This window comes from Corvus hawaiiensis, chromosome 8, assembly GCF_020740725.1.
Source record: "Corvus hawaiiensis isolate bCorHaw1 chromosome 8, bCorHaw1.pri.cur, whole genome shotgun sequence".
NCBI classification, from domain to species: domain Eukaryota; kingdom Metazoa; phylum Chordata; class Aves; order Passeriformes; family Corvidae; genus Corvus; species Corvus hawaiiensis.
This window is the reverse complement of record NC_063220.1, coordinates 14864929-14880631: the sequence shown is the minus strand read 5'-3', so window position 1 is coordinate 14880631 and position 15703 is coordinate 14864929. Positions and strand designations below refer to the sequence as shown.

Here is a 15703-nt window from a genome sequence, read left to right as displayed (position 1 = left end):
TTCTTTTGGTTGGGAAAGACCTTTAAACATCATCAAGTCCAACCCCGTGCCCTGGGCAGGGACACCATCTGCTGTACCTGGCTGCTCGGAGCCCCATCCAGCCTGGCCTTGAACACTTCCACGGATAGGGCATCCACTGCCACTCTGGGCAACCTGTGCCAGTGTATCACTACTTCCACAAAAATGTCTTCTTTATCTAGCCTGAATCAACCTCCTTTTAGTTAAAAACCTTTGCCTCTTTTTCTTAACTTTATCTTAAACCTAGTTACAGACATGTTGTCCTAAGAGGCTATTTGATACCATGTACCTGCTGCGACTACATTGGAAGCTCCCCCCAGGTTATAGAAGATGGGAAGATCTGATACTCAGACTAGGAGAGGAAAAACACATCTCTCCATGGCAAAAAATGGAGCAGATTTCTCTACTGCTGTTTGCCTTTCTATTGTTATTGCTAAAGCTCTTAGTTGGTACTGCATCTGTAGGCAGGGGAAATTAAAGAAATGTAAAAACCATTCTTTCCCGCACATGTTGAATGTTGATCCAATTATAAGTCAAGAATATGTGCTGAGTGTGCCTGCTCTGGCATACTTCCCCTCATATCTCATTTGAACAGTCTGTCTAACTGCATAAAGTATGTAGTGTTTATCTTTCATTCATCGGTCAAGCAGAAAGAATCTTGAAACCCAGTGGAAAAAAAAATCCCTGGCTGTTTCTATTGCAGAACAGCTGTAAGTGGGAGAATCAGCAAGTTTGGTCTCATGTGGCCTTTCATAGCAATAGAACTAAGAAAACAGCTTTAAAGACAATTCTATAAGCAACTGGCATAGAACCAATGCTGATTGCTATTCTCAGTGGAACTCCAAGCACAAGTTTATCTAATGGACAATATCACAAATCCTCAAATTTCTAGGGATCTCTTTCTACCTACTTCTTAAAAACGTATTTCAAGTTCTCACTAATTGCAAGTCATAATTTAAATAGAATGAAAATATTCTGTTTGAAAACTCAAAGCATCAATGTGCTGTTGCCTGTTTCAGTTCACAGTGCCCAACTGGAAAACTCTAAATTCCCACTTTAAGATATAATTTTTCAGCACCTGTCTGCATTTTAAGGTTCTAAGGCAGCTGTGATGCATTTGAAAGTCTGGGGCAGGGCACATTCTTCATACCAGAGCCCTGAGCAGAAGTGGTCACTGGGATTTCAGATCACCTGAAGCAGCACCTGGTTTGTGGCTGCTGGAGACAAGCAAGTAAATGACAGCACTCAAAATTAATTGCTGCGGCCTGTAATATTAAGGCTGTCAGCAAAACCTATTAATATAAAACTAAAACTTATGCTGGTTTGTTGTAAAGCTCATACTGGTCCTTCAGAGTGCCTGTGGTTCTCTGTTTATTAATTTTCTGCTGGTGCTGTTGCAGCCTCATCGAGGGGTGTTCCAGTTCAGGAGCAACTGGCTGGTATGTCTGTCCCCATGCACAAACCTGCCCTGTCACCTCAAGAGTCAGCTCCTGGAAGCCCTTGTCCCCTTTGTGCTCCCGGCAGCAGTGGGACCTCTGAGGCACCAAACCCACCTCCTGCCCTTAAGCTACTCCCAGAAGGGGACGGCTCAATTATTAACCCAAAGCTTGGGTCTTTGAATAGAGCTATTCATCAGCTGGGAAAATCAGCTGACTTCATCCTCAGGCTGGTAAAGAGTAATGAAATTGTTTCAGAGAACAGCTTGCAGAAAAGACTCCTTGAACATAAAAATCTAGATGCCCACAGTAGGAAATCACTTAACTCCTCTGTGCGCTTAGTCCTCTGCATCCATATTGGAGCCCATGTTGGGTAAGTTGGGGGTTTTTAGTAGATTTTCCTCACAGTTTGTAACCTCAGGGGGTGGTTGTAACATTCACAGCACTGATTAAACAACATTGGAATCTGTAATGGCTTTCAGCAACTGTGATGCCAAGAATAATACAAAACACATTGAGCTTTTGGTATTCCAGAGATTCCTGGACGTATGTTAAATTCTGGTCCTCAGTCCGGGTGTGAGATTTTTTTGATGCTTGAATTGCTTGTCCAATAACACATAACCCTTATAAATAAGCCAAAATTAGCACTACCACCTAAATATTATATTGATACATAAAATGGAATGCCTCATAAATCAAAATGTCCCCATTTTTAACTTGACTATATTGACACTTAGTGGATATTATTTTGGACGTATTAAAGTAATTGAAAATGCTTGGAATGCTGACCAAATGAGTACTGAATAAATGCAGTATTGAGTGAGGACCTGAAAATTAGACCAAATAATACAATATATATCTAAGCAAAATGCAAAGGAAGAGTGAGGAAACACCCACAGCTCTATTGTACTTATTTAAATGTTCCCATTTTAATGAGGTTAACAGGTAACACTAATGTCTAGGACTTTCAAAATCCACTAATAGTAGAGCATTGATTTGAAATTAAATAACAATTCTATTTCAGTGTTCTGTGTCCCAGAGGATGTAATGGAAAGAGTGATACTAACACTATAAAATGTGTTCCACCTTTAGAATTCTTTAGGAAATAAAGCTTTCTGATTATTATAAACTATGTGTGAAGTAGATGATGAATCAATTAGCATTCTAATACAAGGTCTACTTTCTAATAGAAATGTTTGTCATTGAAAGTCTGCATTCTCATACTGAATGAATAGTTGCATTTTAAATTATGATAATAATACTCAGTGACCTGGGGGCTACATACTCTGCAGCTCTTACAGATTATTTGAGTGGAAAATAATGAGGATATAAAACGGCTCAAATTTAAGGTTCATACCTTTCCTTTTTGTATCTTGGTGTCCAGTCTCACAACAAAACCTTTAAATATTACCTGTATCAGGAGTCACACATAAAACATAATCATTTTTTATTAAGTATTTCATGTTTTGGCTTTGGTTTAGACCCATCTTGGACTGAAATTTTTTCACCTCTTGATAAGCCTTTACTTGTCAAGTGAACTTCCTTTCTTATTTCACTACTTGCTGCTTTTATCATTAATTAATTATTTTAATGTTCATCTGACATCTTGTAGGATTACTCATGCCAAAATCAAAGCATATTCTTGGTGAAACCGGGGTCTCCTACCCTACCTCAATCTGAGCACTCTGGCTGTGTTACCTCAAGAATCACTGTTTGTTACAGCAGCCAGGCTGCACCTTTAACCTGAACATCTTCAGCTCAGACTGTGCTCAAGGCACTGCTAACCTTTATCTTCCCATGTGGTGATAAAGCACTTTGGGATGAAACCTTCCTGGGAGCAAGGCACCTTCACCTGAAACCACTGTTTCTTTAGAGGTTGTTTTGAGAAGCACATATTTTTAGTTTTACCACTTGTCAGTTTATTCACAGCAGCACGGCTGCATTTGTCAGAGCTTTGTTAGCTCTTGCTACACTATTGAATATGTCCAGGCACTGCCTCTAATGAAGCACTTTTGTTCCCATTATGCCTGGAATAATGTCAATACTCAAGAATTAGATTAAATGAATGAGAGAGCTGAGATGAAGACAGTGGATTTGATTATCTCAGGTAATTGATTTTCTTTGCATGATGCTGTCAATGTCTGAAAGGCCAGCTGGATTAACTGTCAAGAACGGGCAGGCTCGTGCTAGTCCTGCACCATGTACAATTTTCCAGTTTATTTTCAGGACAGTAGAAATGTGTAAGCCTATGGCTGGGATGTATCCTGCTGTTTTAAAAGAACTTGGTTTGATGGGATTTGCGTTTGGTTTTTTTGCTCACCTGAAATGCTTACTTTTCACCATGTTCAGCTATCAATACAAAAAAGCCTTCCAGAAGTGAGCTACTGAGACACCAAGAAGCAGTTTGGACCATGCCCATTGCCACAGGGAGCTGTACAGACATTAATGATGTGTTGTGAGAGTATCACATGTGGGTATTACATGGGGTAAGAAAAATACACTGGGTATAGTTAGCAAGCCCCAGTTCTAAGCAGGACCAGGAAAAGCTGTGAGGCACCAAGGTCCCTCTAACTGCCCGGACAAACACATTTGAGTTGCTGTTGTGTAGTGCTGGAGACAAACCTGAAATGCTGGGAGAAGGCTGACTTGTTTTCCTCAAAGAGAATCTGGTGTGGTGACTGAACCTTTCCCATATTTCCTCATGAACAAAGTGGTTCTTGGGAAAGTGCCACTTTCTCCGGTCCATGTTCAGTTTGCCTGAAGATGCTACCAGTGTTCATGAATGTAATGATCATCTTTTCATCATCAACTCTGCGATATGTTAATTCTTACAGCTTCAGTATATCCAGTTTTGTTTCTTAAGCCTTACCTGCTGTGTCATCTGAGCAAGACTAAAGTAATTGATGACATAATACTAAAACTCTGCTTTGACAGAAAAGACGATTTTTCTAGCCCAAATGGAATTGTGCTGTGCTGTGAACGTGTACCACATGGCTACATCTGTTTATGGTTAGTTTGTTCTGCTGTTCTCTATATCAATATATTACATGACATTAGAGAGACAAAGCTTAGAGAGATGTTGTAAAACAGACAAACAAATCTATTTTGTTTGTAAAAAGAAATAATTTATTCTGTTTCTTTGTGGAATTTTAAACACTACATTTTTTACGCAAGAGAGTTTCTGCTATTAATGTACTCTTAACAGTTTTCAAAGCTTACTGAAGAAATTATGACAAAATCATTTTGTAGTTGGCTGTGCACTACCCCACAATCTAACTCCTACTTGTACTAAATGTGGGCTACAGTAGTAGCAGTGCTATTCGTTAAGGCTTACCAGCTACTTATAAACTAAAAAAAAAAAAATTGCCAATATTTCTTTTAAATTTAGGTGTAAACATGGAGAAAGTATTTCTACCAGGCACTTGTCAGGCTTCCACTAACTGTAAAATTATGCAAGGAGAATAATAGCAAGAGATAACAGTCTCTTACATGGCACCTAAATTAAGATGTCTTAAATTTATCCAATTAAAATGTAATATCCACTTCTGTCTGCCTTATGAATATACTGTGTATAAACATCATCATGTAGAAATATTAACCCATAAGTATTTTCACCATAATCTGGTGAAGTTAAAACTTCTGCAAGCTCATTCTCAGTACATGATGACAATTTGTGATTGGAAATACCTCTTTGTAAGGCTGTCATATGTGAGGAAAATTTTACAGTAAAAAAAGAATTTTTACTCTGAGTAACTAGGCACTCAATATAAGCTAAGTGGCCTTTCCTGGGAGTATTACAAGGGGAAATTGGAAGTATCTGGGCAAAGTTAGTGATGTGCATTTTCTAGTGGCTGCCTCAGCAGTCCTTCAGAGGACACAAGCCATGTACTCAGCATTAAATGCCTCCTATAGTTTGCAGTAGGCAGGAGGATGTAGTCCAGGCAGGGTTGGAGAAATCCAACAGTGGCAAAAATCTCAGATCCCTATAAAGAAATGGGTATCCTGATGTTCTGGCCCTCCTCAGGCTGACTCTTGTGTAAAGGGTGGAGATCATGTATCTCAATGCCTGTGATTTTGACTTTGGAATTGCAGATTGGCAAGAGAATGAAATAAATACAGAATATAGAACTAGGTTTCCAGGCCTAAGCCTAAATATCCATGTCCTAAAGACTTCACAAGGGGCTGAGAATGCTATCATACCTTAATGTATCTGCAGTGTGGGTCATGACAAAGATTTTCTCATGTTCCTACTGAAGTCAGAAGTAAAATTCTAATCTGTGCAAGACCAGACCTTATTTTACAGAAAAAAACCCTGTCATCTACATTATTCTGGGCACTAAAAAGTTTTAAATTGCAAAAAGACCATGTGAGAAGTGTGTGGTGATGCTTAAATCATTTTTCATTTTCCACAGGAGTGCATGGGAGTTGTTCTAATTCAGAAGATATAATATAATCTTTCTGATCTATTAAACTAGAAGAAAAAATAAATCTGAGAACAGAGATGCCAAAGGCAGTTCAAGAAGTTATAGATATATATGACATGAAAATCTCCTAGCAAAAGTTAATGCAAGTCAACATTGACAAGGGTCTCAAATGCCACATTGATTCAAAATCACACAGTGACTGATGAAATGGGAATGAATGTCTCTTTTAATGAACTCAGCAAAGAACTTTGTTCAAATGGTCCTTGCAAGTGAAGTTCTGAGGCTCAGAGCCTCATAAACCTACTGGGTTTTTTAAGTGTGTGTATGTCTAGAGTAGTCCAAATGCTAATTTTCCTTATTTTGTTTTTCTTGTTGCTCTTATAGCACTGATGCTGCCCTGCATTCTTCTCTTCTGTTCTTCAGATGTATTATACTGAAGTCTTGATATTTAGGCTAGAAATCATCCTTTAATACTTGAAGATATGCAATTGTTAATTTCCTGGTCTGATTTGTGTTACTTTATGATCAAGCAGAGTAATAAAGTTGTATATAGTCATTTTACAATTTAATTATCAGGCCAGAGAAATGCTATGGCCCTGCATTGAAGGAGAAGCCTGGAAATCCAATGTAGTTGGGCAAAATATTCTACCCTTGGCTCTGGGCTGACAGTAAAGAGTCGGAAAATAAGAATTGCCTCTCATATTTTACTTACAAGGAACACGATTGTGAGAACCCAGTTCCTGTATTTGGCCCATGGCTGTTATATCTGGTGTCTAAAAGATGTCTGGGCTGATGCTTTTTCCTGTGACTGAAGTATCATCAACTATCAACTGTTTAAGGGCCAGAGCAGGTTTGGGATTCTGCCTTTCTTCTGGGGCAAAGGTAGCTCATCTGATCTACGCTAAAGCGTATGTTCTCTTTCTATGTTTGTGTGAAAATTTGGTTAATTCAATATATTTGAGAGTAATTATCAAACCTGAGGCAAATTAATGAATGCCCCAATACCTCAAGAAAAATTAGGTGGGAGCTAATAGATATCAGCAGTTAGATAACCTTATTTCCTTAAGCAAGTAGATTGAAAACAACTTTAAAGCTGCAGAAATAATAAATTTCAACGGTGAAATAGGAGTTAAGGTTTTTTCAGCTGTGTAATGGCAGTGTGATTGCACAATGTCTAGAATTAAGTGTGATTACTTGAATAGCAAAACTGCTGACATTTTTGAAGAAGCATTAGGTTTATCTCTGAAGTAAAAGAAGTCTTCAGGAATTTTATTAAAAATGCAAACAAAGAGAAAGTTATCACTCCTTGTACAGCTAGAATTTAAAAGAAGGGTAACTTTTTGAATTCTAGAAAAACCATTCTGCAATAGATGTTCTTCTATAGTTTAGTTATTAAAATATATATCAATATTAAAATATATCTATTGCAGGGTTTGATCTTTACAGATGTTGGCACGTATTTAAGTGAATGAGAAATCACGGGTGATTCCAAGATGAATAATTAAAACTTGTGTCTGCTGAACTGCTTTGAGCGTTATCGTAAAAGTAAGATTATCTATAACATTTAAAGCATAAATGATAAGAACTCCTAAAATGTCCCTTTTGTCAGCAGAACATCTAGTGCAATGTTTTAGTATCAAATACATACTGACCAAAATTGGTTTTCTTGAATATATGTGTATCCATATGTTTATAAAGTGGGAAAAGAGGAATCATTCAGTTCTGACTTACTTTCAATCCCTGTGTATCTACGAATAAGACATATCATGTTTGTTAGTAATTCGGACTGCTTACTGCTGTAGTTGCTCATCAGTTCCTCTGTGCCTATTGTCTTTCCACACTCAAGAGGAGCACGTGGAGAGCATGGCAAACTTTCCTGGTGCCAGTACTTCACGTTTTCATTTCTTAACAAGAAGTCCTGTTCATGGCAGTGAACATCATAGTTGATGTGAGATGCAATTACTACTCACTGAAAGCAAATTAAAATTCCTTTGCGCCTTCTCTTTTGGAATGGGTTTGTGTTGAGGACGATACTTTGTTCCTGCAGAGGGTGGCAGTGCGGTACCATCCTCGAACTCCGGGAACCCCTCTGCTGCTCCAGCAGCCTCCTGACTTTGGAGGGCAAACGTGCATCGTCCTGCGCTGTCCCAGCCCGGGACCGGGGCTCTCTCTCCTTGCAGACCGATGTAAGAAGGCCTGACACAGGTGAGGTGCATGCAGCAGGATCTGTAAATCACCATTTAAAAAAAAAAAGTTTTTAACGAAACATTGGCCAAGGCAGATAGTGGGGGCATTTTCATTACCAGAATGGTCATTCCCACCCCAGAAAAATATCGGCTGTGTTCGTTTTTAAAGAAAGTGCCTTTCCTGTGGAGCTGGTGGAAAGAAGGGTGTTGCTGACTCGGTAGCCGTGAGCAGCTGGAGGGCAGCGTGCTGGCACACGTACCCTGCTCAGGTGATGTGCACAGCTCATACCAACCACCACACCTTTGTTTAAAATGGTTGATTCACCTGCAGGAGTGGGACAGATGACAAGATACTGAAGCCAAGTTGTTTAGTAACTATGGGCTGATGTTGAAAGTATGCAGGGCAATGTAGACCTCGAGTCTTTGCCCACGGTATTGAGTGTTGATGTTACAGTGCTACAGGTGTAAAGGCTTGCTTCAGGCAGCAGCTTTATGCAACTACAAGTATTTCCTTGTCTTTCGGTGTCTCTTATCTAATCAGATCTCTGTACTGCATAAATAATCCTGCTTGTTAGAATGTTGCTGAGTGCTCAGGCAGTTCAGAGTGACATTTCTATCTTTGTAAACACTATAGGAAACTCTGGCTTAGTTGGGCTGTACAAGCAGTTAATATGTTGCTAAAACTTTAACTTAGGTTAATTTAACCTGAATTAATTTAACCTCTTTCTGCCTGTAATAGTGAAAAGATTGCCTAAGTGTGAAGAAAATTAATTCTGTTACTTACATTTTAGTGTCATGTGTAATAAAACTACTTATTACAGAAACTCCACCACAAAATTACCTTTATTTCAGAGTAATTTATTTCCATGATACCAACTTTGATGTAATAAAATTGGGTTCTTTTCTAAATATTCTTGTGAGACTTCATAGGGAATGAAATAGTGCATTTGCACTGGTTTATTTTGAAAATAATTTGAGACAATTATTAATATTGGGAATAGGGAAATTAGTATAATTAACAGCAGTAGGGAAAATATGATACAGTGAATATTCAGGTCTTTGTACAGGTCACTATCTTCAGCGCTTTAATGTAAGTGAAAATTCAAAGTACCAGAACTGCAGACTGAAAATACACCAAGAACTTTAACCCCTGCAAAGAAACTTCCTCATGAAAGTCAGGGGAGCTGTTTATTTGCTCAAATACTGTTAATTAAACATTAATTGAATTTTAAGCAGCTACTGTTAAATCTTAAACAGATACTTGCTTCATGTTGCATACATTGTTCAAGACTTTTGCCAAACTGGTATAGATTTGTAACTGTGATTAAAAAAACCCACAAAATATTAATTAAATTAAAACATAGGAGCAGTACTTTGCTGCTATATGTCAGAGTAGGCTTGGCATACTGGCAGTAAAAAGGAAAGCCCTGTAGTTTGTGTAGCAAATATCTTCAGAAGCCAAAGGGAACAGACTGGGAATAAAAAATGAGGGTTAAAAAAAATTTGCATGTAATTAATTTTTGTTTATAATGTTAGCCTTGAACCAAGTCTTTAGTAATACTTCTACATTTGTGCACTACATAAGCAAAGTGTTACATGTGACAATGCCGATTATGCTGACCAGGTCATATTTAAATGCTGGAATTATTAATATATCACACGTGGGTAAGGGACTGAAGATCTCAAAGCCTTCTTGTCGTGGTAGTGGCAGAGTTGTGCCCAGTGCTGCCATACTGGCCAGCTCTCTGCTGGAAGTGGGAAGGTTCCTAGCACACCAGGAAGAAGTGTACTAGTTTGAAAACAAACCAGTGGGAGGCACCAAGTCAGAATAACAATTTAATGGGGAAATTAAAGAAAAGGAAAAACTAAAACACTGGTTCAAACTGACAGAGTCAAGATACAACCTGACACCCTGTTAGTCGGGGTGGTGGTGGCAGTCTGGTAGAATGATGGCTGCAGTCCTCCTGAAGCGGTGATCCTGTAGAAAAAGGGGCTGCTCTTCCTCAGAGGGTCCAGTGGTGGCTGTGTATCTCCTGTCCTCTGGAAATCCAGTGGAAGGGTTGTCTCTGGTGTTCAGCATCTCAGATTATATCCACGATGGGATGCTTGGTTCCTCCCTCTGGGTGGAGCATCTCACAGTGGGGTAATGAGTCATGAGGCCAAGTGTTGATAAGGCTCATTAACAGAAGATGGTCCGGAGGGAGTTATCTATGAGTCATGCATCAGGACAATGATGGGCCATTAACAGAAAGATAGTCTGGGGGGAGGAGGCAAGGAAACACTGCCCCACCTGATTTCAACAGCTCATGAGGATGGTAATAGAATACACTGCAACCCAGGACAACAAGTTTATAAAATTACTTGATAGAGCAAGTGTTTTAATAAACCTCACATTGTTTAAACTAATGTACTGGTGAAATAGTTTTTTTACTACATCTCTGGCTGGCCAGTTCTAACCTACATCAAGCGATGTACGTCAGTGCAGGTTATTGGAGTGAACTAGACTGAAGCAGCAGCAGAGCCAGAGTGTTTCCAGAGCTCCTACAGGACCAGTGTTAACTCAGAAAATGCATATTCAGGGCAGGAGCGTCATGTCCTCCCTGAGGTTGCTGCGGTGGCCAGCATGGAGGAAGCTCTGCTGCTTTGCCATGGGACTTACAGCAAGAGCTCCTCAGACAGTGTTTACACATCAAAACACCTAGGAAATACTTATGTGGGACAGTTGTTTTGGAAGCAGGCAATGGCACAAACTAAGACAATGTCTGGACAGACCTCTCCATGCCTTTCTGACAATTTGCACTGCTTGCTTGGCTGGCGATGTGCAGCCTGCAGGGCAGCCGTCAGCCCTGAAGGGTTTTGCAGCATGGAGATGCCCAAGGACATGGGCCAAACTGCTCCTAGGATGCTTTAAGGTCTTCCAAGCCTGGGATGCACCACACTGCAGTGAAACAGCGAACTGGCACTGTCTGTTACCCTCCAGATCTCCCTGACCAAGGATGAGGCCTGACGGGAGCCATCTGTTTGTGAGGGGCATGGGAGCCACACAGCCCTCACTGTCCTCGCCAGCACAGCTCAGACCAGTGCATTGCAGAGTCACAGCTCTTTAAGTGTACCTGCTCAGCCCCTGCAGGGCCTGGTCTCTGAGCTTCTCCCATGAGTGATTTAAATTCCAATGGGACACTTCTTTCTTTCCAAGTAACTGCAAAAATAATACTCATATATCACAGTATTCCACTGCACCAAATGGGCCAGGCCTTTTCTTGTATCTATTTATCTTTTCTGCAGAGAAAATAAAAAAGGTCTATATACACGCTGAATTAGAAGACTAAAGAAAGAGGCAATCAAAAATCCAGCTTAATCCTGGTTGGTTTGGGGGAGTTTTTTGCTACAGCTAGGAATCTTGATTACAGCAGGGATTTTTCATTTCGTTTTTTTATAGTTTACACAAATGATCCCTTAATGAATCTCACAGCTTCTAAATGCTTGTTTCAGCAGTAATCTGGGCACAGCTGCCTAGTCTCCAGCGGCCAAGTGGCAGCACAGTTGATGCAGCACCCTAACATAGTGGCACTCACAGAGGTGGCTGGGCTGCCATTTGTTTTGAGTTTCCAGTTCCAGCCTGAATGACCAGTATTATTTTATTCTTGTGCTGAATCTTGGCTGAAGTCCTAAATCACTCTTGAACTCAGTCTTTTTGAATGTCAGTTGAGGGCATTAAGATCAGGACTCGGGGAGCAGTGCCTGTGGGATGGCTTTGACTGGTTAGCATCGGGAGTTGGTGTTGCAAGACTTTTGTTCCTTCCCTTATCCTTGCCTTTTTTTTTTTTTTTTGTAGTCATGCAGCAGTTTCTTAGAGTGTAAGGTAGGCTTATCTATTTCCTTATTGAAAGGGTAATTGAGGTTAAGGAAGATGGTTTATTCAAGAATAGCTTGGCTGATGGATTCATGAGGATGCTGAAGGTACAGAAGAATTACCTGGAAAGGGGTAATGAAATGAGGTCAAGAAAGTAAAGGAATAGTGAGCAGAACTGGGTGAGTGTGGAGAGGTGATATTAATTACTGGAGAGGGCACTTGTCCTTCCCCCCTATACATTAATGGTAAGGTTAAGTTGCCTTCATTAAATCAAACTTAAGGCATGGACCATAAATATCCAACTTCCACTAGAAAGATGAAAACTACCTGGAAAAATCCTGGTGGACTTATCGTTTATTGGGAGACTTGTACAGATGTAGGTTTAAACAAATGATTTTAATGTAAGTACTGCATTCCTGCATTTTGCTCTTCCTGTACCCCAGAGAGTAAGCTGGATATAGAATTAATATGTGGAACTTTCGGATTCATACCTTGGGGTGGAAAAAAAGGGTGACGTAAAAAATAGGGGGGGAAAATCAACAGCTGCAATTGTCATCAAATAAAGAATTAATTACTAATGAGGATATGAACAATATTCTGTAGCTTAAATGAGTGCAGTTATTAAAATGCACTCAAATAATCTAAAACCTAAAGATTTTAAGTATCATCTTTCTGAAAGTAACAAATCAAAGTGGCTATTATTTTTTATTGTAAATCTTGCTATATAAAAAATGCAGGCAAACAATATTTTCATAAATGGGTGCATTATGCAGTAGATCTTCATCTTGTCATAGCTGTCCATTGCTGTTACCTTTATTATGTTCCAAAAAATAAGTATATTAAATATCTGCAGGACATTTGCCAGGTCTCTGTTATTGGCAGTAATTCAGAGCAGCGATGACAGACTACTACATAAATTATGCAACTCTGGTACACAGTATATGCTGTCAAATTTAACTTAGTCTTTTAGACTACATCTGGAAACAATTTAAAGGAATCTCATTGCTGTTTTTCTAAAGTAAAACAAGTCTTTGTGCTTTAAACTTAGTTTAGCAGCATTTCATTCACAATTTCTTAGGCATAAAAGCACACCAATGGTAAGAAATAGAAGATGCCAAAATCCTCTCCAGAGTAAAGAGACAGATTAAGACTTGAAGTGAAAAAGCCTGATGTAAAAATATGAAAGGAGAAAATATTTTTTAGGAGAAAAGGACTACTAGGAAATGAGAGAAGAGAGCACTTAAAAGAGAGCAACCAATAGACGGGGAAGGGTGCAAAGGAAAGTGAAACATTAAAAGATCAAAGAAAAAATCTTGCTGAGGTGGGAGCTGAAAGATGGGAATGGGAACTACGCAAAAAAATACTAACAGCCTGAGGTTGGCAGTGTTTGTGTTTGTACATGCTCATGTAGCCCACCGAGGCCCCCACCCCCTCCTGAAATTCCAGGAGCTTGAATTTTAAGAAAAAGGTTACTCTGGGAAAATGCATTTTGCTATTTCATACTGCTAGGCAGGCCTGTGTCACAGCGGTAGGTAATGCTTTTCCCTGAATTCCAGACTGTTCTTTGAAACAGAATATAAAAAAAAATAGTAATAATGAAAAGCACTCTGAGCAAAAGAGAAGCAGAATAGACTGGGGCTAATCTGCCAGCACTCAGAGGAAAAAACATTTTTCCCTAGCACAAAGAACCCTATTGTTCCCATGTTAAGTATTTAATTTTGCCTGCATTTAAACCAAGCTGTCTTAAAGTCTGTTTTCTTACGATGGGGAAGCATGTGCCAGTTACTGCAGCAGCGTTCAGTGGCTCCAGAGAGGAGCTGACCTCTGTGTTTTCCAGGGCTGTTCAATTTTTCTCAGCCTGATTAAATTGATTTTTGGTAGAGGAGAGTGTGACCTGCCCTTTATGGCTGGGAATTCTCACCACCTGTTCAGCACATAAAAGTTACGTGAGGGAAAGAAGCCTATGAGAAATCTGAGCACTTTGGGAAATGTTGGGTATAATGACTGATACCCACATATGTCCTTCTGGTAAATATTATTAATGAACCTTCAGCACACACACGCTTACATAGAGGCTTTGTCACTGTGCTGAAACACAAATTTTCATTTGTTCTGAGCAAGGAAATTTTTGTGCACATTCTTCACATAGCTAACAGAAGTCAGGCAAGTATCACTGTGCAGTGCCTTTCCCTGGTAGGGTGTCAAGTCTGGGAGCATCTCTTTCAATATTAGAAGAATTTCTCCTTTATTTAGCAGAAATGAGGATGCTATTAATATAAGCAAGCTGTTATTAACAGATAGTTACTCACACAGTACTTTCAATTATTTCCTCCTACAGTCACACTCGTTACCCAGTGAGGAGCTGGAGAGGGTTGTCATGCTACTGTGTTTGCTTGGGCAGTTTGGCATGTTCATAAGAGCAGAAATGAAGAGAGGAGCATGGGGGGACTGTCACTACACGAACATATTTTTAACAGGACCAAATAATGTGATTGTTGTTGCCATAGCACTCTCGCACAGCACTTCTGCCTGTGGCTACAGCCTGAGGACTTGAAGTTATGAGGAGCATACAAAAAAAGCCATGGCAGCCAGAGAAATTACTTCAATTGTCTTCAAGTTAAGGTCACCGCTTGGAACTTCTGCTCTCAGTATTGTAAATTATTTAAGGCAGTGAACTTTGCCTTGAAAGCAAGTGAAAACTCTGTTTTTACTGAGCCAAACTCAGTTTGCAAGGATGGTATGCTTAAAGTTCCTGTACATCTTTGCATGTCCTTGTAATTGCTTTGGTCATATGGAAAAAAAATTTGTGGGGAGAAAATTGTTCCAGACTACTATAGTTTAAAGGTATTTTAGTTTAGACCATAAGAGGATAAACATCTGAAATCTCCAAAGTGTACTGACCTGGTATATTTTTACTCTGTGCAGTATTGTTGCTTGGAGAAGTTCCTTGATGCTAAAAATAACGATTTCTATCACTGTTTTCTATCTCCAAGGTTACTAAATCTTTTTAACCTGAGCATAATTAAGATTATACCTACAAAATATATTTTTAGCCTGTTAGATTTTCTGTGGTGTAATGTTCTAGTAGACACAGCTGAGTTAGAGGAAGTCTGCTCCACAGGAGAGAGAACAGTAGAAGTGAAATCAGTAGTTTCTACAGGCAGTTGTTCTTTCTGTAGCTTTTTGCATGGTTAATGACTCACAGGTCTTTAAAGACCAGCAACCAATTTAGAGAAAGAAACTTCATGTAAGCCCTTAAGAAATTTGAACTCTGTACTAGGATGTTTGAAATATGACATGTTTGAATGGGTTTGAAACTAGAACTATTCACTGAGTTCACTTTTTTGTTCTATTTTCTTGCTCCAGTGTCTTTTGAGAAAGAGACTGAAAAGGGAAAAAGTGAATTGAACATATCTGCCAGTTAGTTTGAATAATTTCAGAGGGCTAAAAGCTTCTCTTTTTTTGTTCTGCATGCTGTACTTCAAGTAAGTAATGGATTGGTGACATGAACACCTGCTGAAAGCTTGTGATCCACACAACAGAACCACTCTCCTAAAAGCCTGACAGCCATCCTGCAGAGTATTTAAATGAATATCTGCTCACAAATGACAGCCTTTGACTGTGGATAGCTATCCATTCCTCACAGGGCCTTGTTGGGCACAGCGGGACTGGAGCTCCAAGGGCTGAGCCGGAGAGCTCTGGCACAGAATCCTTTCCCAAGCCAGGCTGGTCCTGCTGCTGCTCCACCATCCCTCCCCACCTGAGCGTCACCCAAGGCTGTATACA

At 39.6% G+C, this 15703-nt stretch overlaps 1 protein-coding gene across 1 annotated transcript in view; it reads left to right on the top strand.

The window, feature by feature from the left end:
• Positions 1–1729: 1729 nt before the first annotated feature.
• Positions 1730–15703, top strand: part of ENTPD1 (ectonucleoside triphosphate diphosphohydrolase 1) — a 53515-nt gene continuing 39541 nt past the window's right edge. Inside the window, exon 1 of the mRNA XM_048311153.1 lies at positions 1730–1827. Within this exon, the coding sequence (XP_048167110.1) occupies positions 1821–1827 (7 nt within the window). The 5' untranslated portion in view covers positions 1730–1820. The remainder of the gene's footprint in view (positions 1828–15703) is intronic.